At 42.2% G+C, this 26,937-nt stretch overlaps 1 protein-coding gene across 1 annotated transcript in view; it reads left to right on the top strand.

Moving 5' to 3' along the window:
- Positions 1 to 24,738, top strand: part of ONECUT1 (one cut homeobox 1) — a 39,357-nt gene extending 14,619 nt beyond the window's left edge. Inside the window, exon 2 of the mRNA XM_072738573.1 lies at positions 22,492 to 24,738. Coding sequence (XP_072594674.1) covers positions 22,492 to 22,784 — 293 coding nt within the window. The 3' untranslated portion in view covers positions 22,785 to 24,738. The remainder of the gene's footprint in view (positions 1 to 22,491) is intronic.
- Positions 24,739 to 26,937: the final 2,199 nt, after the last annotated feature.

The raw sequence follows: 26,937 nt of genomic DNA, 5'->3' as shown, positions 1-26,937 counted from the left end.
TGAGGGTCTGATTGTATGTCATGGTCAACAGAGTTGAAAAAAATCGGTGAGCAAAATTTGAGCGATCTACCTCTCAAAATTGAGAAGACATTGTGGAGAGCAAAAGTGAGAGAGGAACTGACTCATATGGTTCTAATTTGGGAAGCTGGGTGCTTAGATATACCTTTAGCCATAGGGTAGCTGTGTTGATGTGAATATAAAGATAGAACATTTCAGAATAGCCTACAACTCTCAAGCATAATCTTTTTTTTTAAGATCTTATTTATTTATTCATTAAAGACACAGAGGAGAGAGAGGCAGAGACACAGGCAGAGGAAGAAGCAGGCTCTATGCAGAGAGCCTGATGTGGGACTTGATCCGGGATTTCCAGGATCACACCCCAGGCCACAGGTGGCGTTAAACCGCTGCACCACTGGGGCTGCCCCTCTCAAGCATAATCTTAAGAGAGGTGAGCTCTCCAGCATCCACACAAATTTGAGATGTAAAATGGGGTAAATTGCCTCTTCCTCACAGGAACCTGTTACTTAATGGAGGAGACATGATGTTAGCATCGAGCTATGGTGAAGATTGTGCGTTCAGTCCTTTAGGTCTGGTTTTTATTTCCCAGTGTTGGTGGGCAGTGATGGGTGCTTTCATTCCAGCCAGCTGCCTGCTATTGGGTATATAAGAGCCTTGAAGAACCAGTGTCAGAGGTTAGCCCAAATCTGTTCCTGCTGGTAGAGAAACAAAAGGAATCCCCTGTAATAGTAGATCAGGAGCCCTCTGTCTAAAAGCAAAGACAATAGGGGAGGGTATAGAAGCACAGAAATGTGGGAGGGCAGATAGGTGTTGGCAAGTCTTAATTTTTGTCACATTCACATTAGTCTGGGATGGGAACTACCCATTCCAGAGTCAAACTTTCGCTTGTCTCTAATCTAGTTTACACAGTTGTTACCCCCATGAGCCCCAAATTTTTTAGAATTATTTTTAATTGTTTATTTTTGAGTATGTACTATGTATATATCATGTTCTAAAAGTTAAACAACATATAAAGATATACAGAGAAAACCAGGCTCTCCTCCTCATCTAGTCCCTCAGTTCCCAGTTCCCCTCCCCTAGAGGTAAACTTTGTACCAGTTTGTGTATCTTTTAGAGATAGTCTATGGTTTATAAATATATGCTATCTACCACCTAACCTCCTTGCTTTAAAAAATACAATACCTGAATACAACTGCTATATCATTTTAGAACACTACCTTCAACACAAAAGTAGAATTTTTTCCATGAGTTATTCTACTGTATATTATTAGATCCCGCTTTTGTCATGACATAGCCTTAATAAATACGCTTTTTTGTTATTTGATGCATACCTACCATGCCCAAGTGCCTTGTATCTTATTTTTATAATCCATTTTTTAATTCCAGGGCTCTGGGCAGCACCATTGGCTCAGTGGTTTAGCGCCACTTTCAGCTGAGGGCCTGGTCCTGGAGACCCAGGATCGAGTCCCACATCAGGCTCCCTGCATGGAGCCTGCTTCTCCCTCTGCCTGTGTCTCTGCCTCTCTCTCTCTGTATCTATCATGAATAAATAAAATAAAATTTAAAAAAATAAAATAAAATAAAATAATTCCAGGGCTCTAAAAAAGATTCTTTGTAAAAATATTAATATTAAACAAGGAAAAGGATGACAAGAATCTTACCCATGACACTCCCACTCAGAGATAACTCCCCCTTTTTATGAATATCCTTCTAATATTTTTTCAACAGGATGATATATACATGTTATTTATAACTTTTAAAATTAAAAATTCCATATTATTAAATTTATGGTAGGTGCTGGCTGGGCCCGGGCCAGCCTTGACCCCAGTGGAGCCCCCGCAGAAGGCCTAGAGCCACCCTGCATCAGGCATTGGCTGCTAGCTGAAGAGTTTATTTTTTTTAGGTGATTTTGTGTTGGGCCTGGGATGCTGGCCCTGAGGGCCCAGCTGTGGCAGGACGGCTCTGGTCCCAAGCTGGGAGGGTGCTGGGGCGGTCACAGCACCATGCCTGCCGGCCCAAGGGGCCATGCTCAGGTCAGCGTGAGGCACCAGAGTCCACCCTCCATCCAATCAACATGCACGTTCTCCTTGAGTCCCAACATACCCGTACTTTATTTTACTATGATTACTGTAACTACTGAGTGTACATATTACCCGGAGACAAGATGGTGTGTGCATGGGCGTGAGCGACAGGACTAGGGCACAAGTGTTTATGCACGGGTGTGTGATTGGGCATGGGGCTGAGACGGTGTGGACCCAGTGTGCAAGGGAAGGAGTCCAACACAATAACCACGTCCCCCCAACCAGGCCACCAGCCTCCCATCCAAGGGCCCACGCTGCTTCCTGTGGGCACCCAGGGCTGGCGATCAGAGGGTCTGTCCCTATTACCTCACCTATGGTGACAATGTGACAGTATTAACAAGGTAGCACTGAGCATATCAATAAAAATTATTCTAATAAATATAAAAAATAATAAATTTATGGTAGAACATTTGAATATACATAAAAGAATAATGGGGATGATAAAATAATCCCTCATAATTCCATCATCCCTCTCCCTCCCAAATAGCTCATGACTAGCATTTATTCATTTAACAAATATGAATAGATAAGGTATTTATGATTTGCAGGATAGCAGAAATGGACAGAGAAAGACAAAGATAGTTCCTTCTATTCCTAGAATACTCTATTTTAGAAAACATACATTTTGTGCTTTCTATCTATGTGGTAACTTATGCAATCACATATTTTTGGACCCTTGGGTTGGTCCATAAATTGATTGGTAAGCATACATTTTTAAGACTTTATAATACTTAAAAGTATCATAACTGATACAACCTTTTCTATCACTGGACATTTCAGTGACTTCAGATGTTTTGGTTTTGTTTTGTTTTTGCTATTACTAACGAATGACACAGCAGTCAGAAACATTAAACATAAAACATTACTGAACATTTGTTTTACTCCTTCAAAAATAATTTTTCTCTAGTTATTAAATTAATACATGCTAGATGTAGAAGCTTTGGAAAATATGAAACATTATAAACAATACAACAAAATTAAATTATCCATTCCATAATCCAGAGAGGATACCTGTGTTTATGTTGATTTGTTTCCTTCTAGCTTTTTAAAAGTACAAAGATAAAGATACATCTACACTTTTTATTTTTCACAAAATTGAGCTGATAGAGAATTTACTATTGAAGGTATCTCAATGTCATTAAATATTATCCAAAAGCTTGATTTTTAAAATTTTTATTTAAGAGGGCACTTGGGTGGCTCAGTCAGTTGGGCATTTGCCTTCAGCTCAGGTCATGATCCCAGGGTTCTGGGATGGAGCGCTACGTTGGGCTCCCAGCTCAGTGGGAAGTGCTTCTGCTTCTCCCTCTGCCCCTTTCCCCTGCTTGTGCTCTTTCCCATACTCTCTCTCTCTCTCAAATAAATAAATTAAAATATTTTTTAAAAATAAGTAAAAGTTGGGGAGAAATTATTTCAAAAATTTTTAAAGGTACAAAAATAAAAGAGTACAAAGAACATCCATATATTGCTAACAGGACTGATTGTTAACAGGACCAATCGACCAACTGTTAACATCTTACCCCATTTGCTAAGGGTAAGCACACATGCTGAGGCACTCATGCTCACTCTCTTTCTCTCTCTCACATACATACACACACATATGGAGAAACGTTTTTCATGGACTGTTTGAATGTAACGTACATACATCTGGTCCTTTTCCCCTAAATACTTAAGAGTATGTTTCCAGGAGTAGGGCTATGCCCCTATGCAACTACAGTTCACTTTTGTCAGTTGATCCAGTAATGTCCCACACAGCATTATTCTCCAAGACAGGATACAGTCTTGGGTTCAGTCATCACTTCTCCTTTTTTCTTTAATTTGAAACAATTCCACAGCCTTTCTTTACCTTTTATAACTTTGACATGTTTGAAACATATGATCCCCATTTTAAAAAAAAGATATTTCTCATTTTGTGTTTGACTGATGTTTCTTCATGAATGGATTGAGGTGATGCTTTCTTACCCAGAACACTGCATGGGTGAGGAGTGTTCTCATGTCGAGAGGCCCACAAAGTCTATCTGTCCCTCACTTAACTGGTGAGTTCATTTCCATCACCCAGCCAAGCTGTTGCCAAGTTTCTCTGGTGTATAATCACTGTTGTGGGGTTTTCTTTTTCTTACAACTAATAAGCAATCTGTGAGGAAACACTTTAAGGTCATGCAAATATCTCTTTTCAAAATTTCCCTAAGACTTAGCTTCTACAGATTCTTGCCTGATCTAGTCTTTATCACAATGGTTTCTGAATGAATTTCTGTTTCCAGCAGTCCTGCCAGGTGTAGCAGACAGCTCTCAGCTTTCTTCATGAGTAAGACCTCCCTTCTCTTTCGTTTATTCATCCATTTATTATTGGTGTAGACTCAGATATTCTTCCCCCCCCCCAAATTATTTATAATTCCTTACTGTACTCACCTATTTCAGTGCTCAAGTTATCTCAGATTTAATAGCCCTCTGTTCTTATGACATTCTCCCTCCCCCTTTTTAAACTTTCTGGCATTATAATAAGATCTGTCAGGCTCATCTGTTATGTATCCTGTCCCATCCCTAGAATCTGCCACTTTAATGAGTGCTGGTATATTACAGTGGGGAATAATATTAGAAACCAAGAAGTCCTGGACACTAGGTGTGGCTGCTACAGTGACTTTGTTTTGGGCTCCCTCAAAAAAAAAATCCAGGAAATATATGTATGCATATTATATACACACATACAAATAAACATATATGTTCATACATACATAATATACATACACATAGCATGCTTATATACATATTTTTGAATCATCAGTTCACACCAATACCTCCATATCTAATTGTAATACATACTCATAAGATTTCTTCTTGCCTCCTCCCATTCCATATTTGTATAGGCATACCTTGGAGATATTATAGGTTCAGTTCCAGACCACTGCAATAAGACAAATATTGCAATAAAATGAGTCAAATTAATTATTTGGTTTCCTAGTGTATATAAAAGTTATGTTTATACTATATTATTAAGTGTGGAATACCATTATGTCTATAAAAGATATATACCTTAATTTAAAATGCTTTATTGTTAAAAAATGTGAACCATCACCTGAGCTTTAGCAAGTCATAATCACTGATCACAGATTGCCATAACAAACATAATAATGAAAAAGTCTGAACTATTTTAGGAATTAACAAAGTATGACACAGAGATACAGAGTGAATAAATGCTGTTGGAAAAATGGCACTAATAAACTTGCTCCGTGAGGGTTGCCATAAACCTTCAACTTGTAAAGAAAAAAGGGGGGGGGGGGCAGCCCAGGTGGCTCAGCAGTTTAGCGCTGCCTTCGGCCCAGGGCCTGATCCTGGAGACCCGGGATCGAGTCCCACGTCGGGCTCCCTGCATGGAGCCTGCTTCTCCCTCTTCCTGTGTCTCTGCCTCTCTCTCTCTCTCTCTCTCTGTGTCTCATGAATAAATAAAATATTTAAAAAAAAAGGAATAGCCACAAAGCACAATGAAACAAAGTATGTCTGTATACCACTTCTCTACAGTGAGATCCCTGGCATCCATAACATCTCTCTCTTTTTCTTTCTCTCTTCACCACCCATACTTGCTCATTTATTCAGTCCTTTAATACATCTAAAATAATTTCAAAATTGCTCCACTCATACCCATAAAATAAACAAACCTGTTATAACAAATTCTAGGTAGGGTTCATTTGCATTTCTTCCCCCATACCTATGCCCCAGCATCACTTGGGAACTTGTTAGAAGTCCTACTGATTCAGAAGCTCTGAGGTGGAGCCCAGTAATCTGTATTTTTACAAGCTCTGGAAGTGATTCTAAAGTTTGAGGGGGACACCTGGGTAGCTCAGCGGTTGAGCATCTGCGTTTGGCTCAGGGCATGATCCCAGCGTCCCGGGATCAAGTCCCACATGGGGCTCCCTGCATGGAGCCTGCTTCTCCCTCTACCTATGTCTCTGCCTCGCTCTCTGTGTCTCTCATGAGTAAAGCTAAAGTTTGAGAAGCATAGCTGGAAATATGCAGCCTGGGTTTATGATACACTTATGAGTGTGTGCACATAACCAGGTGTAATTATGTAACATAGTGCTTTAAATGTATTCTAAGTGTAACAGCCACAAAACAGGTCCAGTGCCAACCAAGAGGTTTTCTTCTGTCACCGCATGGATGTGAACGTGTAAAGTAAAAGAAAATAAACACCCCAGTTCTATTTTCTCTTCCTGGTGCCAGGAGGAGGATAATCAGGAGGCAGAGAGTGGGTGAGTGTGAAATACCATTACTTGCCAGAGGGGTAGCCTCCAATCCCTCATCTGCCACCCCTGCACCCCACTGCATTTGACATTTGACAGTACACTCAAGATGGAGGGTCGTCAGTGCTGAAAAGCTCACAGCCATTAATCAGTTCCTTTCTGTTCTCACCTAACCTCCTCTTTCCAGGAAATATATATATGCATATGTGTATGCATATTTATATACATGCATCACAATACAAAATCACAATACAAAATCCCTCGGCCTCCAGCATTGAACACTGTGGATGCTTCTGCTCTAACCTCCCAATTCTTTTCCTCTGCAGACTGCAACAGTCACTGTAGCCGGGTTTTACAGGAACAGTTTCATGGTGGAAAAAGGAAGAAGGGCTACCTAGACCTTTCCCAGCCCCAATGAAGGATCCTGCCAAATAGGCTTTCCTAAACCTAAGATCAAACTGGTTCACCTAGTGCTCTTCTTAAAATACAGATTCCTAGACCACTCTTAAAATTCTGATTCAGTTGGTCGGTATTCCTGGCAAGTGTGTAGAGTGATTCTTTTGATCTTGGCAAGTGCTGAAATACTGGCCTAGGAGCAAGTGTCTCTCTAACTTTACTGGGCTTCTCAATTACCTGGGAAGTTTGTTTAGAATGTATGTTTGTGGATCCCATACTCTCTGAGAGTCTAATTCAGTCAGGAGAGGATGGGGTTCTGGAATGTATTTTGAATAAATGTCCTCTTCATGTTCCCAGGGGCTGCTGATGTATTTGGCCCACACCTTGCTTAGAGTGTCTTCTCTGAACTGTAGACCCTGATTCCTCAGAATGGGGTCCTGAACCATCACCTGGAGTCTGTTCCATGTGCAGACTGTCAGGCTTCACCTGACCCAGCTGAATCAGAATCTTTGTCTTAATAAGATGTCCAAATGACTCAAGTTTGTACACGCAAATTTGAGAAGCACTGATGTAGAGTACTGGTCCTCAACCTGGCTCTATGTTATAATCACCTCAAGAGCTTTCAAAATCCCAGGCCTGGACCTCTGCTACACTGAATAAGTCAGTATCTCTGGAGATGGGTCTCAGGAAGCAATGTTTTTGAGATTTTTTGGGTGATTCCAATTTATAACCAAGGCTAGGAACTTCTGAGGGTCCTTCCAGCCTTATTGCAGAACTCATGCCAGCCTGGAAACCCAGGGTAGAAGGAATGATACCTCTCACCCCTAGATCCAAGGAACTAATACCCAGAGGGGTCCTATGCAAAAAAACCAATGACTTGGCAGTTGTCAGAAGAAAAAGAAACAAAATGATACTTCATTTCACCTTATATATAAAGCATTCTTCATCTGAGCTCCTCATCCCTTGATTTGACTGCATGCGTCCCTGTATTTGATTAAAGCCATATGTGTGGGCCAATCACCAGACTTAGCAAGGACAGACACAGTAGCTTTCTGCCCTCTAATACCCACTGCCCCCACTGAGGCACTTCATCTGGATAAGGCTGATTGCCGTGTTTAGAGCTTATTTCAATGCCTCAGCCCAAATTCAGCCCCTCTGCATCTTCTGTTCTTCCACTCTGTTACTTCAGCCTCCTTGCGACCTGTCCTGGAACTACCTTCCAACTCAATCATCGGAGTGGTGGCAGCACCAGTTTTTTCACCAGGGGCCCAGCCCCTCTTTTACTGGTTTCTCAATAACAACTCAGAAGTATCCCCCACAGTTTTTGAAGCACCATTAAACTGCTCAAAAACAATTATCCAGTGAAAGGATTAAAAATATCTCATGGAAAATATCTCCAGTGAAAGGATTAAAAATATCTCAATTTCATTTCTTGTACACATTTCAAAAATTGTGTCTCAGGCATCTCCATTTTCTATGGAGCCACATCCAACTTATTTTTCCAACAAAGATGCTGAATATGCCAAAGAAATAATCCATGGTCTGCTCTTACAGACATCATGGTCTAGGGAGAGAGATGAGTAGGTAAACAATTATCTGGGAAACTGATGGGGAGGTGGTCTGAGCATAGGAGACAACAATTCTCTTTGGATGGGAGAAAGAATGGAGAAGGCTTAGCAGGAAATGAGATACTGGAGCTGGATTTTGATTACATAAGGAAACTTTTGTATAGAAAAGGAAGGACATTTGGGGTGAGGGGACAACTGGAGTGAGAGAAATAGAGGTGTGAAATTGATTGTAGATCTGGGACTGACTTCTGAGCAGCGAGACACAGTACGGATGGTGGGTAGGCAATAGTAGGTAGTGAGATGGGAGAGGTGGCTGCAGTCAGTGTCAAGGTCCTGAAATAGCCACGGACAGCTTTCCTTTCAGGCTCTTGGGAGACCCTTGTGAGACTAATTATAAAATGCGATTGGGAGAATAGCATTTACAATTCGACTCTACAGACAACTTTCCAAAAATGCAAATAAGGAAAACCACTAATTTGAAATTTGAAATTAATTACGGAAAATTTCTGATAACTTAGTGAAAAAATCAAAACTGTAGGTTTTTTTTAATGTTTTTTTTTTTTTAAAGATTTTATTTATTCATGACAGACACACAAAGAGGGAGAGAGAGAGGCAGAGACACAGGCAGAGGGAGAAGCAGGCTCCATGCAGGGAGCCCGATGTGGGACTCGATCCTGGGTCTCCAGGATCTGGCCCTGGGCGGAAGGCGGCCCTAAACCACTGAGCCACCCGGGCTGCCCAACTGTAGGTTATTTTTAAAGGAATTCCATTTTATAACTTTCAATTGCTATGAATATTATACAGTATTATACATGGCTATTAATTAAATAGGATCAATAAACTAAGACTTGTAGTGCACAATAGGCCTGTATGAGATAATAACACATAATAAGCATGAAATTCATCAGGTCTACCATTTGTTTTGATTTTTTGAGGAATCAACATCAAAACTAGGCATCAGTATTACATTTCCAATTACTGGGGTCTCTTTAAGATGAGGGATACAGATATGGTAAAACTCCAAAGGTTCAGGCATGAAGAGAAGTTTAGGAATTTAAAAATCAGAATTCCTGAGCCAGCCTTTCAGAAGAGCCACATTACCTTCTGCTACTAACTGAACAAGCAACTGTGAGGCAGCAGTGGCTCTTCCCACCGGCTTCTTTGAAGCTGCAATGCAGGGAAAGAGGTTCATGGAAGGGAGGGTCCACTAGTGGGTGTTCCTTCCTGTGAGTGTCAAAAAGCTTGAGCTTGTGCTCAGGAAAATGAATGTGTGGGTGTAAATGGCCAGCAAGAGGATAATACAAGTATAATAGGGATATGAAAATGTATGCATTCAGTGAGGATTCTCAGCTCACCGTTCTAACTCAGGTTCAGCCTGAACGAGAAAGAAAAGGAACACAGAACAAAGGGAGAAGACAAAGATTGTGGAGAGAACTAAGGTAGTCTAGAACCACACATAAAGGGCTGTTTGAGGGGTCACAGAGAGTGAAAGCTGATGTGATTCTCTGGTGTCCTCCTGGTCTATGCCCGAGGAATACCTGAGCCACATCTCCTCCAATACCATCACCAGGCCCTTCTGCACAGGCTATAGTCCCAGCTCTGCCATTTACTGTTAGGGTGACCTTGGACCAGTTCCTGAACCTCTCCATACTTCAGGCTGCCCATTTGTAAACTAGAGATAATAGTAGTACCTACCTCCCATAGTTGTTGAGAGGCTCTGTAAGGTGATACATGTGTGGAGCTTTGCACAGGGGAAGCAGCCACATGTTTCAGCTGATCCTGTTCCATCCCTCCCAAGCACAGGCAGCCTCTGCCTCTTTGGATCATAAAGTCCAATAGCTTTACCTCCTAGGCTACAGACTATTGAGCTTTACCTAGAAAAGGTAGGTTGATGGTAATATTTTATATGCTGATTCCAGAAGGAGTGCAGGCAGCAGGTGCATGGGAAGGCAGGTCTCTGTCCTAGATGACTTCATTAAAGAAGCAAACGAGACAGGATGGTGAGAGGTTTGGGTGACTTTTCCAACCAGAATTTGATGGAGAACATGCTTTAGCTGCTCCCTATCCTTCTTTTTCCATTTGGTCAGCTCAGTTTTGTGTAGCTTTCTCTCAGAGTACACATGCACATGAAGATAACTGTCCCCTGCTTCCTCTGCATCCCTACTGAAACTAGATTCCTCTCCCAAGCCAGTGTGGGGGTGCTGTCCCCACACTGCCCAAACTCCCTCCAGTCCAACTTTCATGCTGCTCATTTTCCTGGATGGGCTCAGTATAATCCTTTCAGCCACAGTTCGACAGGTCTGGCTGACAACTGGCCTGCTGACAACTGGTCTGCTGACAACTGGTCTGCTGCCCGCTGGCTAACTGCTCCTGCTCTGCTCACCTTGGCTGCAGGTTCCCTGGGCTCTCTTTCACCAGCTGTTCCTGTCCATTTAACCATTTTTGAAGAAGTGCTCATGATGCATCCACTGGGCTGACATCTGCCTCCAGGGCACAGTGGGTTGAAGGTCCCCCACCCAATCAGCTGTGTGCCCATAGGCAAGTCACTTAGCCTTTCTGACATTGTTTCTTTATCTAAAAAGAAGTAATATCCACTCCTGCCTCACTTGACTTTTGTGGGGATCACATATAGGAGGGTTCAATGGTGATGTTTTAAGCACTGTAAACAAGATACAGTGATGAATTTTATAGATCATTTTGGGCTGGAAATGTCCGGGTTTGTTGTGGTTTTTTTTTTTTTTTAAGATTTTATTTATTTATTTGAGAGAGAGAGAACACAAGCAGTGGAGAGAGGAAGAAGACTACCCGCTGAGCAGGGAGCCCTTTGTGGGGCTTGATCAAGACCTGAGCCTAAGGCAGTTGCTTAACCAACATTGACCCAGCACTCCTGGAGTCTCAGCTATAATCCTGAAACTGTTGTGGCCCTTTCACTAGCTGTCTGATCTTCACAGTGTGGTTGTTGGGCTGTAAAATGGGCTCAGGAACCTGCCACGTTCACTTCTAGAGTTTCACTTTTTACATCTCTCACAATCACTATCTTGTTTTACTGAAATCTGTTTTATTTGTATTCTTGCTCCTCCACGTAGAGTTTGCTTGGAAAAGCAGCTTTAGCTGTCAAGAGAGGGTCATTGGGGGCTCAGTAGGCATGAACAGCCGACCCCTGCTTTTCCTTGCCGCAGGTTAGAAGTTCCTTTTCAGTGGCAGACAGAGTGAGAACAGAGGACTCGTCCTGTGTGCATGCCCAGCTACTTCTTCTGTAAACAATTTTTTTAAGGTGTAATGTACATACTATACAACTCATCCACTTAAAGTGTATCATTCAGTAGTTTTAGTATACTCCCAGAGCTGTGCAACTATCACCACAATTTTATTTTATTTATTTTTTATTTTTTTAAAGATTTTATTTATTTATTCATGAGAGACAGAGAGAGAGAGAGGCAGAGACACAGGCAGAGGGAGAAGCAGGCTCCATGCAGGGAGCCCGACATGGGACTCGATCCCGGGTCTCCAGGATCAGGCCCTGGGCCGAAGGCAGCGCTAAACCTCTGAGCCACCTGGGCTGCCCAGTCACCACAATTTTAGAACCTAACCTTGTCATCACCTCCCAAAAAAAGAAACCCTACACCTATGAGGAGTCACTGGCATTTCCTCCCACTACCGACTCAGCCACAGGTAACCACCAACCCATTTTCTGTCCTTGTGGATTTGCCTATTCTGGCCCAGCTGCCTTTTTATCCTTTCTTCCCTACCCCTGAAGCCCTGAGCTCCCCTGAGCAGAGTGTGCAAGGATGTCTCTGGCAAGCCCATCAGGAATCTGGGTAGAATTTTAGGGTGTGCCTTTATGTTATCAGTGCACCCCCACCTGACCCTGGAGTCAGTAGAGCAGCAAAGGGACAGAGAGCCTTAGCAGCTGCCTGGACTGTCCCCCTCCAAATCCAGGCTGGACCTCCCCTGAGGGATGTGGGACATCATTGGCTTCCCTACTCAAGAATACTTGACCCAGCAGGTTTCAGGTTTCAGCACCAACCTTGGCCTTTAGGGCAAAGACACTGGGTCTCTAGCAGGCCCCTATTAAAATGCCACAGTTTCATGGTGCTCTGGAAATCTCAGTTTGCCCCTTTACTTCTCTCTGAACCACCTCCCCTGGAATCATGTTGAGACAAGTGGACACTCGGACTGTTGTTTGGAGGGAGAAAATATTGGCCATAGCACAGGGGTCACAGGGCACAAGCCATGTATGAATGGGGGAGCCATAGGCATACAGTCTTCCCTCAACCCATTACATTCAGACCACCAGATGAATCAGGTTTGAATCACGTAGGTCTGGTTCTTCCCTGGACCCCTCAGTCATTTCACCCTGCTTCTCTGGGGTTCTCAAGGAAAAATGCCCTCCCCAACAGGATATGTCCCTAAATTTCTTTTGCCTATTAAATGTCCTCATAAAGCAGTTGCTGGATTCAGTAATGCCTCTAGAGTTACAGACATAAGATTTGCCCTTCATTTGACCCCATTCCCATCTTATTCTATCAGATAGTGTGATTGCCTAGAAGTGAGCCCCCATCCCTGATATTTACTTGTCTACGTATGCATCCACCCCCTTCAAAATACATATTCTCCATAAGTCCTTCTTAGTGTAACTAAGGTAAACTAGAATTTTCTAAAGGACCTTTATAAATTATGTCTAAAAATAACACAATTTATGAAGTCTAATTTTCCAATCCTACCTGATAATATTACTTCCTGTACACACAGGTATTTTTTCCTTCCTACCTCATTAGAAGGTATGCTGCCCCAAAGATCTCTCCCTAAGCCCCCCACCCCCTGGACCATCTCTGCCTGCCAGAAGTAAGATGGAAGTAGTAGTGATACATGAACAGTCTGACAAAAGATGGGGCATGTACTGGAAGGATTGCTCATCTACTCCCTAAAGTAAATAGTTCAACCCTCACACTTGTCCAGGTGCCCATGAATAATGTGGAAACCAGTAGTCCTGAACAGGGTCTGTACTGCCTGCTGCTTGCTTCCCCCTGGAGTGATGTTGGAAAGCTATTCACACACATCAAGTCATAGAGCTACACCTTGAAAGGACTGTAAGTTATTTAGTCCAGTCCTTTCATTATACGTACACAGCTGAGGAACCTGGTCCCAGCTTGGCTAAGGGCTTTAACCGACTCATTCTTTTTTTTTTGTTTTTTAATATTATTCATTCATGAGCGACAGAGAGACAGAGGCCGAGGGAGAAGCAGGCTCCATGCAGGGAGCCTGACATGGGACTCAATCCTGAGTCTCCAGGATCATGCCCTGGGCTGAAGGTGGCGCTAAACCACTGAGCCACTCTGGCTGCCCTAACCGACTCATTCAACTAATTAATGACAGAGTTAGAATCACAGCCCAAAACTTCTGATGACCAGTGCAATGCTTTTTACAAAAGCTTCCTCACTCATAAACTGGAAATATAGAGTACACTGTGACTCTACCTGGACCCACGGTATACTCTCAGTAGCTACTGCCCCCAAGAATACAGCTTTATCCTAATCCACAATTTCATTTTATGTGAAGCAGCCAACTCTAGGACAGATGATCAAGAAGTCAGGAAGCAAGTTAAATAAATTGCCCTACAATTGTAATGAAAAAGTAGCAACTCAATAAAAATATAAACTACAGTTGTAGTTTAGAACTACAGAATCCCAAGTGGGCAAATGCTTAACTGTTTTTAGTGTCTGTGGTACTGCTTGTTGCAACTGCTTTAATCCCCAGAGTTCATAAATTTTAGAAGTTGAAGCAACTATGAGGAATGTGAGTTTATGTTTATCACCTTCATTGAGATGAACGTGGTTGGGGATTATTTGCAGCACTGCCTGATGTTGCTACAGAGCCATTACTTGCCGTTTTTGAGAAGCCTTAAGGTGGGAGAAAAGGAGAGTCAACATCGTGGCTGTATATTCTAAAAGACAGAGTAATGTTATGTTTGGAAATTTATTGAGGTGATAATAGACGTTGGACCTGCTCCATTTCCCACCTGGGCTGGTTCACCCCTCCTTAGGCAACCTGGTGGTCTCCTGCTCCCAGGAGGTCACCATATTGATACCGGACTTAGTGTGGACATCCAATCAGCATAGTCCACTACAGCCCCAAACTCCTGGACTCAAGCGATCCTCCTGCCTCAGCCTCCAAAGTAGCTAGTAGGACTACAGGCATGTGCCACCATGCCCAGCAATAACAGACTTTGGAAACCAGAAGGGACACTGCTGCCATGTGTTTATTGACTCATAGGGCTTTGCATCCATAGGGGCCTGCAAACATAGTCTGCTCATTTAAAGAAGGCAGAAAAAAAGAGCAAATGAGGTGTCCAAGATCATGCCACAAGCTAGAATTAGAGCAAAGATTCCAGCCGACTGTGCAAATTCAATATTTATCCTTGTGTCGTGACTAAGGAGAAGGGAAGGAATAAAAAATTAATTTGCAAATATCTGGAATACTCTCTTAAGGGTTTATAATTTTGTTTTTTGTTTTTGTTTTTAAGATTTTGTTTATTCATGAGAGACAGAGAGAGAGAGAGAGATTGAGAGAGACAGGCAGAGACACAGGCAAAGGGAGATACAGGCTCCATGCAGGGAGCCTGATGTGGGACTTGATCCCGGGTCTCCAGGATCACGCCCTGGACTGAAGGCGGCGCTAAACCGCTGAGCCACAGGGGCTGCCCAAGGTTTATAGTTTTGATAATCACTTCAACTTATATCACCTTGTTAATTATATCCTGTGATGAAAGAAGGCCATTGTTCTCTGTTTTGCCACTGAATGAACTAAGGCTCAAAGAAAGTGAGGGACTTGCCCAAGATCACACATCTAACTATGGCCACAGAACTGGGACTTGAGCTGCATCCTGAGCCCAGGTTCATCTACAAACTTGTATTATAAATCTATCTGGCTTTATAAATATCTCCCAGGCCAATAAGTCTGTGCCCACATGTTCCTAGACAAATTCTTGGCAGGATTTTGCCTAACTCAATCAGCACTTTAGGTGCTGTAAAGTCCTTTATGTCATTAAATCAGGAAAATGGATACAAGCTGATGAAGAAATGCTTGGCTGATAGCTGATTCTTGGATGTTACTGTATACCATGTTTTATAAAGTATGTTCTAAGACAGGGTTTCTTAAACTATTAAAGAACTAGCTGTCTGTTTCTAATTTCTGCCTGTCCTGAAACAATAGTTTTTTTTTTTTTAAGATTTTGTTTATTTATTTATTTTAGAGAAAGAGAGAGTGTGAGTTGGGGGAGGAACAGAGGGAGAGGGGCAAGTAGATTCCACACTGAGTGCAGAGCTGAACAGGGACTTGATCTCACAACCCCAAGATCGTGACCTAAGCTGAAACCAAGAGTTGGAGGCTCAACCAGCTGAGCCACCCAGGCACCTCTGGAACAATAGTCTTGATAATACAATAAAAAATGCATTACTTGAATAATAAGCCCACACTTGAATATTGCAGCAATATCAAACTGCCATAAAAATTTCAATTGCTGCGACGCCTGGGTGGCTCAGTGGTTGAGCATCTGCCTTTAGCTCAGGACCTCCTGGAGTTCTGGGATCGAGTCCCGCATCAGGCTCCTGCATGGAGTCTGCTTCTCCTCCCTCTGCCTGTGTCTCTACCTCTCTCTGTGTCTCTCATGAATAAATAAATAAAATATTTAAAATTTTTTTCAATTGCTTATTCTCAGTTTTCCTTACTGATCTTGCTGCAGCTCAGTAACAGTTCACAGACCAGCATGTGTGTGCCAACCACATTTTGAGAAACACTGTTCTAAGCAACACCATTCCTGAGAGAAATTCCCTGAATAAAGAATTCCTTAATCAAAGAAGTTAGGGAGAGCCTATAAGTATCACTGCACATTAGTATATCATATTTTGGGAGACCTTGTAAGTATCAGTGCATCTTAACATATTAAAGTCTCTGAGAAGTCCTGCATTAAAGAAGCTTGCTTAATCATTAATTAACTCAGCATTTCTTGAACAGACTCATTGTTCATGGAATACCTTTCAACATCCTGTAGAATTCATATTTTTTTAATATTTTATTTATTCATGAGAGACACAGAGAGAAAGGCAGAGACGCAGGCAGAGGGAGAAGCAGGCTCCAGGCAGGGAGCCCTACTTGGGACTCTATCCCAGGCCTCCAGGATCACGCTCTGGGCCAAATGTGGCGCTAAACCGTTGAGCCACCAGGCTGCCCCAGAATTCATATTTCTTGAAATACGATTGGCTCAGGCTTGCCAGCTGTGGGCAAAGCACAGGTCCCAGGCCTAAAATGAAAGCCTCTGCCTTTTACCCATATCTTTATATGCTGCCTTTAAAAATAAAAAAAATAATTTGTTATAGTGTTTATTCTTGTGATACACAAAGTCGTATCTGCCTTTTACCATCTCCCATGCCTACTTCTACCTCTCATTTAGTACTCACTATGGGTGGCCTCACCCATAGAGAAGATCAAAGTCTCCCATCTGGGATAGACCACTGCACACTGTGTGCTGCAAATATACCTGCAGCAAATGTATCACCTTTATAAAGGTGACTTATGATAGGACGTCTACTTCTTCAGCACTGCCTTTCACAAACAATAAGAATCTTTTTGCCTATAATCCAGTTCTATGATAAGTATTTCTCTATTTTTAATGGAAACTGTACACCCAGACAAAATGTATAAAGCATTGCTCTCATTCATATTCTCTTGACAGTTCTAACAATGGTAGTTCTGTACAAGCTTCTAGATGCATGATTTTATTTCTGTGGGTTGTTCCTCCTAGCCTCTTTGTAAAGGTCACCCAGTGACCCTCAGCAAGCTTTAGGCCACTCTTCATTCTATTGATATTTCCTGCATTCTTACTCAGCAGCTCCAACATCTGCAGAGTTCTCTCCAGACATACCACATACACTGAGTCATGGCCACCCCTCCATAGTACCCACACAGGTAAGTGAGCTCCTCTTACAGCCAGGCAGTATGCCAGGATGCCCTGGAGATATGGCATGAGTCAGCCAGGTTCCATGCTCCTGGAGAATCTCACTTCTCAGGCTCTGACATCATGACATCTGTAATGCTTGAGAGCTCAGGGCAGAAACTTCCAAACTGCATTTGCCCAACATGAGTATTGTATGAGTTATTAATAGACAGCCCCTACCAAACAGGGTTCTAGGGTTAAATAAATCTGGGAAACAATTACATGTGCTAACGCATGTTGTGAATTTTGAGGAAGAAGCTATATACAGTAGATTTCTCCAAATGTGCTCGACCTGCAAACCATGTTTTCCAGGAACCCTCTCCCCTGATACCATTTGGGAAATGCTGGTTTGGAAGTAGCTTCAGACCACTTGGTCTGCCAAATGCCAAGGACCAGATTGAATTCGTTCAAACATACAGCCTGGTTAGGTAGAAAATGGATATCTCTTTGTGATTTCCCTTAACTCTGCCTTTTGAATGGTGAATAAGTTGAGTCTGCACCTGATGCTCAGTGACTTACTTTTCCATAGGTATGTTCTGTGTAATTTACCATCTAGACCTCTAATAACTTCCCAGTCTGTAGACCTAGCCCAGACCTGTCCCAACCCCAGAGCTCCACGGAGGCCCCATATGTTGTGCTGTCTACTGGACAACCACCTATTGGAGATCTTTAACAGAATGTCCAGCAAGCACTTCAAATGCAGTTTGTCCCACATAGAAGTGATTACTGACCTCATAAAATTCAGTTCTCCATCTTCATTCCCTAATGACCTCATTACCACCTTCCAATCAGAAACCTAGGAGTTGTTTAGAATTCCACCCTCCCAGCCAAGTTGTCGTTAAGTTCTCTTGATTCTACCTTCCAAGAAGCTCTTGAATTTAGTCTCTGTATTCCACCCTCAACTGTCATTGCCTAATTTGGGGTCCTTCCTACAGTGGTTTTCTTAGGTTTTCTGGGAAACAGACTCTGGGTTTCTAAGACTTACATGTAGGCAGGTTATCAGAGTGATGGAGAATAACCCCTGTTGGGGGAATGGAGGAAAAATGACCAGGTTGAAGCAGATGAACTTTGATCCAGTTACAAGAATAGCCTCAACCAATTCTATAGCGTGCTGTAGGACTGGATGACCCTTCAGAATTGTCCCAACTTGATGCATTGGGTTGGGGAGGAGGGGGTACATTCCCACTCTCTTCAGCCTCCGTCCTCCATACCTCTATCCCCTACTCCTCTCACCCTCCCACAGGATGTAGGCAGCCTCTCACCCCACCCCATGACAAGGGCAATTGCCAGAATGGCCTTCAGCTGAGAGCCACCAGCCACCACCTCTTGCAGCAGGTGGAGGAATGAGTGCCTTACTCCTAAGGGGACCAGGGTGATGTACCATATCATCCTGTCCCCCCACAATACCACTGGAAGGGTTTTCCTAAACCTAAATTTAATTTATATGCTTTCTCAAACTCTTTCAGTAACCTCCTCCTTACCAACAAGATAATTCAACTCTGATCTTTGTCTACTAACAATCTTTCATGAGCACTGCTCCTCCTGCTGGGCATGATTTTGTCCCACTTCTCTCATTAGCAAATTCTTATACATCCTTTTCAGGCCCAGTGTAAGCACCCCTCCTCTTTGATGCCTTCTTTAATATCCTCAGGCAGAAGTAATATCCTGTATACTCTTTTGATATTCAGAGTCATTTGCTTCTGTGATCATTAGACTGACCCCCTTAAGAGCAAAGTCTGTGTCATACTCATTTTTGAAGGTGAATGAATCAATCAATCAACCATGTGCATCAGTATTGTATAAAGCTGGTCTACATGGGCTAATTCAAACTAGAGATGCCTTCAGTCTAGTCAGCTGTTTTTTTCAAAGACTTATCTAGTTGCCCAGTGAGGGCTAGAGGTCCCTAGGGACAGGAATTCTATTTGGGTAAATTCAGCTGGTTCAGTATATGTAGCTTGGTGCTCTGAGGGATTGGGCATTTAATACATACTTCCCATTATGTTGTTGCTACCCCTCATACTGAGAAGAGGTATAGCCAGTGACCTACAGGATATGTTACGAAAGGTACCATATGGCCTGACTGGCCTAAAAATATCTCTTTCATGACTGAGCTTTCTCTTCATGTCCATTCTGAAATTCTTATCCTCATATTTCCCTATGGTTGGAATTGGACCAGTGGTCACTTGGTTGGGATGAATGCATGCTAGGGCCTAGGTAAGCTAATTCACCTGTAGAAGAGAATTTGTGTCTTTTTTTTATTTTACTCCTTTCACAGATTTTATGTTTTGTTTATGCTTTGTGATATACATCATATAGTATTAGAGTAACACATATATATAATTTATAAATAAATAATATTAAGGAGTGCATACTCAAAATATCTTTTACTAAGTAGCACATGGTTAAAAACAATCTGGAGACCTCTAGATTGGACTTCAAAGACTGGTGTCTTCTTCAGCCTTCACCCATTAGCCTCTCATCTGATCTGACTGCTGAGCTAATTTATGCTAACGCCTTAAGGAAACTCTAAAATCCAGGAGCAATGAAGAATGAAAGATAGGGGCAGGCAGAGTAGGACTATGTGAAGAGAGCACAGAGACTGCATCTGTCCAGAGCTGATGAACCATCTAGTAAGATACTGAGAACATAGAATAGAAAGAGGCAGGAGGTGGAGCAGGAGAGAGTAATAGGCAGGGCAGCCAACTGGAGGTCTGAGGAGATATGAAAGAGTGATAGGACTTCAGACAAAGAACAGAGCCAGGGACATGGTCAAGCTGAACGATTAGGAGGGTGGACTTGTGGAGGCTCTGGGCTTGGCAGGGAGCTTGGCTGTGATTGAAATGTGCTGGGAGCAGGTACACCTTCATGCTGCACACTCTCCAACCAGCACAGGTAGTGACAGTGGCCCTCAGCTGAGACTCAAGCAGCCACCCGCTATCTGCCTGGCCACCTGGTCACAGTGGCCATCAGCCTCCTCATCCTCACTTTCACCTTCCTGCTCAGTGTCTCTGGGCTTCTGATTCTGGTGCACACCTCACTGTACCTGCAACACCTCAAGAAAAGATTGAGAACAAGATTGAGAGTTTGAGAGTATTGGTCTCAACCAGATGCCAGTGGGGCTGTGGCTGGGGGTGCTGAGACAAGAGCAAAAGGCTGGATCTTAGGGGTCTGGGATCTGTACCCAAGACCTAGAGAATGTCACTCCCACTCTGGCTCTGAACCAGGGACCCAGAGCCCTTTCCCAGCCCTTAAGATACAGTGCTCTCTCAGTTCAAAACGCAGGACATCTGTGACCCTCCCCCCAGTTCCATAATTGAGATCTCCCTCCTACCAGCCCCCATTACGTCGGGGACCAAACTACCCCAGCCAGAGCAACCATGGTCAACCTCAAACACTTGACCCAGAGACATTCCCCCACTCCCAATCTGGGACCCACCCATCTCCCATGCTCAGCCCCAAAGCTGGGATCTGGGACAAAGGCATTCTCTTGAACCTTGAACTAAGGCTTTTCCACACCCTACCCTAGCTTTGAGCCCCAATCAGGGTATTGCCAAATCTTGGCCCCAGGATGCAAGTGTTCCCAGCCCCCATCAGGACAGAGAATTTAAGCATCCTGACCTTGTTGAACCCTTGGTTCCAGATAACCCCCACATTCAATAGTTCCACTTGCCTCTCTCCAGCTCTGTTTAGGAATTCTGTCCCTCCTCCCCAAAGTTCCAGATTGATGAGCTCCAAGGGGTAGGATGGGGTGGGGTAGGGGAAGCCCTGACCCAGAATGGGACATCTGTATCAGTGTTACTGATACAATGAAGGCTGTTGCATCACTCAATCCAAGAAAGGAAAAGAAAGGCAAGGCAAGGGAAGGGAAGGAGGGAAAGAAGGGTGGGTAACAGTCTCTATCTCCACCAGGAAGATGCCCCATCTGTCTCTCACTGTGATTGAAGCTCACATCAGAGCATAGCCATCCAGAAATAAGGATAGTACTGACTACTCCACAGTGCCTGTGTAGGGTGCCGAGAGGCAGCCCTGATTGGAGTCAGGGCATCATTTTTATATAAATGATACAGTTATTTGGGGATAGCTATAGGGATTGATTGATGGTGGGCAGTAGGAGTGGGTGAAGAGTGGTATCAACAATGCAGCCCTCAGTGCCTCCTTGGCAGGTGGAAGCTAGTGAGCCCTATTAGTCTACAAAGGGGAACTCTGGCACCTGCGATGAGGAGAAACCCTATTCCAACACCAAACCCTGGGGGCCCAAGGGCCCCACTGGGATGATATATCACAAGAGTTCTAGCAGACAAGAATCATGATACATGATACAGGACCAAAAGGCATGAGCAGGGAATGGGCCTTCTGAGTGGGAGATAAGGTAGGGGAAGAGTGGCACTCCAGCAGAAAAACCTTCATGAAGAGCAAAAAGGAGGCACAGAGAGACTCCAAACAGGAATGTGCCTAACGTGACAGGTTTAGCCTTGATGGCAAGGAAGTGGGCATCACACCTCCAAAAGTCCAGGGTCCACTGAATCATCAGTGGAAGACTAGTTGACGGGCATGGTAGCATTGGTAGCATGCTAGCTACAGGGCTTTCTTACATACAGAGTTGCCTGGGAAAAAGATCAGAAGGATAACAATTGCAATCCCTTTTTATATTGTTTTCAGACTCTCTTAGGCTCTTAGTATTCTACCAGGAGCAGACTGTAAAGCCTTTGAGGGGTCCAGCCACTTCTAGGCGGTAAGACTTTGCATTTGCAAAGCATTTCAATTGACATAAATTTTTGCATATACTATTTCATATATCCTGACCACAACCCAGCAAGGTACATATTCGTCTATCCATTTCGCAGATGATAATATAAAAATTCATGCAAGAGGTGTATTTTGCCAGAGCCCTATATTCTACAGATGAGCAATCTGAGTTCCAGGTGGGGGTAATAGATTTACCACTTACCACGGACAAAGAGCAGATGCTTACAATGCCAGGACCCACCCCCAGGACTCAGAGAACCCCACCTCCTCCGAATTCCCCATCCTTATATACACTTCCTCCCAGCCCACCATGGTGCTAAAATTAGAGCTCATCTGCAACAAGTGGTCCATAAGGAATGGCAAACAAATATTACTGGCTCTGCCTTTTTCTCTTGAATCTCCCAGGCAGTCTGTTCTAACATCTGCTGTGAGTCTTTGTTTTTGTTTTTGTTTTGCAGCTTGCAAAAGGAAAGAACAAGAACACGGGAAGGATAGAGGCAACACACCCAAAAAGCCCAGGTTGGTCTTCACAGATGTCCAGCGTCGAACTCTACATGCAATATTCAAGGAAAACAAGCGTCCATCCAAAGAATTGCAAATCACTATTTCCCAGCAGCTGGGGTTGGAGCTGAGCACCGTGAGCAATTTCTTCATGAACGCAAGGAGGAGGAGTCTGGACAAGTGGCAGGACGAGGGCAGCTCCAATTCAGGCAACTCATCTTCTTCATCAAGCACTTGTACCAAAGCATGAAGGAATAACCACGAACTAAACCTCGGTGGAAAAGCTTTAAATTAAAAAAAAATTTTTAAAAGACCAGGACCTCAAGATAGCAGGTTTATACTTAGAAATATTTGAAGAAGAAAAAAAAGTGTTATTTATAGTCCAAAGAAACCAAAGACTTAGCTCACCTGCATTCTGACTTTGTTCGGAGACACACACTTCAGCGGGGCAACGACTTGGCAAGAAAAATTATGAGCAGGAAAGCACCACTGGATCTCACACCTTCAATCCATGATCATTCTCGCTGTGCTTGGCTGTTTTGTGGTTTGGAGCATAGTGATTTTGAGCCATTGAGTGGACATCTTTTAAGATCAGACTTTCTCATCTGTTCCACCATGCTATGAAGGTGTATGGTGTCTCAGTACTGTGTGTGGGTACGTGAGTGCATACACACACACACACACACACACACACACACATACACACACATATGCACACACCACCAGTGGTTAGGGACTTAGGCAGGGCTGGTCTTCAGGAAGGGTTGTGCTATAGGAGTACAACCAACATAGTGTGGGTTGTCTGAGTTCATTGGATAGGAGTGTGATTTCACTTGTCTAGCCTAGCGTTTGAACCTGCCAGGCCCGCAACCTAAATGCAGATTCAAACCCAGCAAAGAAAATTTGAATGACACCTAAACCAGTGCATTCTCTTTGTTTGTTAAGGAATGTTCAGATATTTTTTAAGAAATGAAACAAGAGTCCATCCATTTAAAAAAAAATCACCTAGGTACCAAAGAACACAATATTATAGTGCAGGTATTTTATTGCAATGATTTTAATAACCAAAGCTATTTTTACACAAGATAGTATGTAAAGTTATACGTATGAACTGATCTAGCTGTAATACACATGCCACATAGAATCATGACTATTATTTATGACTCTGGAAGCATTTGAAATATTAGTTTTCAGAACTGGCAAGAAAGAATGTAGCTTCAGGGAAGCAATTAATATCATAACAGAGAGGTCAATGTAGTGTACATGTACGTCCAGATGGCACACTCCCTTTTGGGATCCATAAATGATACTTAAATAGACACATAGTCATGATGCCATAGTCTATTTATAGCGGAGAAAACCTGGGGATTCTTCCAAAGTAGGACCCCATTTGTAAATTAGAAAACTAAGTTTAACAGAGCAAGTCATTAAATTAGAAAATTTGTTCTAAGTAATGCTATTTTTTAGTAAAAGACCACTAAATAAAGGATATCATATTTAGGTTAATTTGACTTAAAGTTGCTTTTTGCATTTGACACCAAATACCCTTTTAAAATACTTTGTAAACACACAAAGTGAGCAGACCAAATTATTATAAAAATAAACTGTCCAGTATTCGTAGTTAAATTGATTTTATTGCCAGTCTCGGATAGTTTATGACTTAGACATCAATAAAAATAGCAGATGTAACTGAGAAATGGTGTAACAGCATAGAAAAAAAAAATCAGAATTCTAGTGGAAGACAAGACTTTGGGCTCTACAGGCTTGAAGCTATTTATTTCACTAAGCATAGCCTCCAAAGTGTACTACATTCTTTCTTGCTATGGCATTAAGCTGGAAGTTTTTTGACATAAAGTCCACTCTCTAACAGGAACAGATAAAACACTAGACCTGAGTTTCCAAATACAAAATTTTCAGTTTCTGTTTTTCCAAATCACTTACCTACAGCTGGAGAAATCAAAGGGGAAGAAAAAAAGCTGACACAGTTGCATTGGTAGTACCTAAGGGAATCAGTTGCTTCTCAGAAAAATTCTCTCTGAATTCATTGAACTGTGACTCATAGAAGTGGATACCTTTTGTACTATTAGGTAAAGAACTGGGTGCTCTTGGTTAATTACCACACCTAATTAGAAATATAAAACAAAATGTCTCCACAATAAGTTGTTGATTGAGATTCATTAAAATGCTAAAGAAAAAAAATTGAACCACCTTGACACAAAAACCTAACTTCCTTAGTCAAATCGGGAGCATCTAGGTCTATAGAGGTCTAGAAGAGACAGGCACCTGGAGAGGAAGCTAAAGCAACAAGCCATCGGGATCTCGTTCATGTCTGCTATAGAATAAGAAAAGCAAACCAACACATACTTCTCCTTTAATGAAATAGCGCATTTACCTTGACACATTTTGTTTTAGTATTTTCTTTTAATCTCACACCAAATTCCAGCTTAAAATTTTCCCTTCTAAACATGGCACAATTACAACTCAACTATTAAAAGAGACCATTTCAATGGCTACCCTTAGAGAGATGCTTAACATATGATCTTGTTAATGACACAAACCAAAAGGAAAAGACTAATTAATTAACTTTTTCTCTCTCTCCAGAATGGAGGGGGCCAGGAGTACAGCTGTATAGTTATAATTTAGGAGGGAGGAAAGCCTTATTTATTTAAAACATGAGAGTTTTAAATGCAGGGAAATTCAAGCTGTGTCTACACACAATCTTACCAAATTCAGCACCCCAGGAAAAACAAAAGTTGAGTTCAAACACCATGCTTTTTGTTTTGTTTTTGCTATATTACTCCGTCAGGTTAATCCAATTGCATTTTACGTTTTCAACCAATTATTTTGGTACTGTGTAGACACAGTCTCAAAGAATATTACTATATCTCTAATATTCCCATCATAATAGTTTTTTTGAAAAATAATCCAGTGATCCTACTTGCTAACACCAAAGATAATTTTCATACCAGCATTGAATTTGCACCCATCACATAGTTTCAGGGCTTAGAGATATATTTTCTCATGAACAGACGCACAAATCAGAGCCTGAAAAGCAATTTTTTTACTAGACTATTCAAGCATACTCACAACCTTTGCTGTTTAGAAATCATAATGGACAAACTCAGCTTCTCACAAGCAATACACTCTTATTTCATGTATGACTGATTATTGCTTCTAACTTGGCATGTAGCATAAATTTATGGCTCAGGTTTTTTAACCTACCACATTCAATGGAGCAGATTACCTGCCATTTGCTCACCCATTATTTCTCAATCCTTTTGCAAAATCCATCCAAAAAAAGTATCCCACACTTTTATTGGTATATTTGTTTTTTCCCACACTGCACATCACATAACATGTTTGGGGTTTTTTTGGTAGAATGGAAGTTAAACTGTTTTTGACCAGACATCATTCAGGTCCTCTCATGACTGCAAGCTTCCCTCAAAGGAGGCAAAGACAGAGAGCATGGGAGATATGACATCTGGACTCTCCAAAAGCCCAGATTTCAGTAAGTGTTCAGGTAGGTAAATGAATTCTGGATGTCAGGAACTAAGTATTTAGTCCTGGATGCAGCTGGTATAGATCCTTAAGCCCAAAGAGAATGTGGAGAAATTCAGGCATTCGATCTGAACATGTCACTCTTCATTAAAAAAAAAAAAAAAAAAAAAAAAAAGCATAATTACATTTCCAGGACAAAAAAGTAAAAGTACTATGCTCCTTTTGGACTCATGCCACTCCCATTGCTACCCCAGGTGAATGATCCATCTTTGCAGGTTAAATGCAAACTTTGCTATACCAAAGAGTCCTAGGACATTTTCACAAGAGCTATAAAGGCATTTTCCCTAAGAAAGGTCCTCCCTTCTTTGTACATAAAGGATGAAAACTATGCATTTAGCAAACAAAGAGAAAGCACTTCTCCCTTTCCTATCTAGTTGTTTAGGGTGCATTCAAACACCAGAGGCCATTTTGGGATGCGATTGGCCTTCTGGATTATTCTTGTGGTGTGGTTAGCTTTACAGTACATTTGGTAACTATTTCCTAAATAGTAAGGACAAAGAAGCAGAAGGTAAGAAATAGCTACTTCCATGTGTTAAAAAAAAAAAAAAAAAAAAAAAAAAGTGTAAAGATCTACTATTTATAGTGTGAACCAAAGACGCTACCTCACTCGATTTCCATTGGTGATTTTAATCACATTGATGATACCAAAGAATACCAAAGATATTTTCATGCACGGACTTGGTCTGCAGAGGGAGCTCCACCCCTTCCCCTCCCCCACCTCCCCTCCCCCCTCCTCGCTCTTCACTCAGTGTGTAAACTTGTCTTCATTCTTAATGATAATGATACGAAATGACAACAACAACATTAGGAAATACTACTCTTACTACTGCTAGTTCTCCTTGTAA

This window comes from Vulpes vulpes, chromosome 15 (assembly GCF_048418805.1).
Source record: "Vulpes vulpes isolate BD-2025 chromosome 15, VulVul3, whole genome shotgun sequence".
Classification (NCBI taxonomy): domain Eukaryota; kingdom Metazoa; phylum Chordata; class Mammalia; order Carnivora; family Canidae; genus Vulpes; species Vulpes vulpes.
Note: the sequence above shows the minus strand (reverse complement) of the source record. Positions and strands in the feature narration are given on the sequence as shown.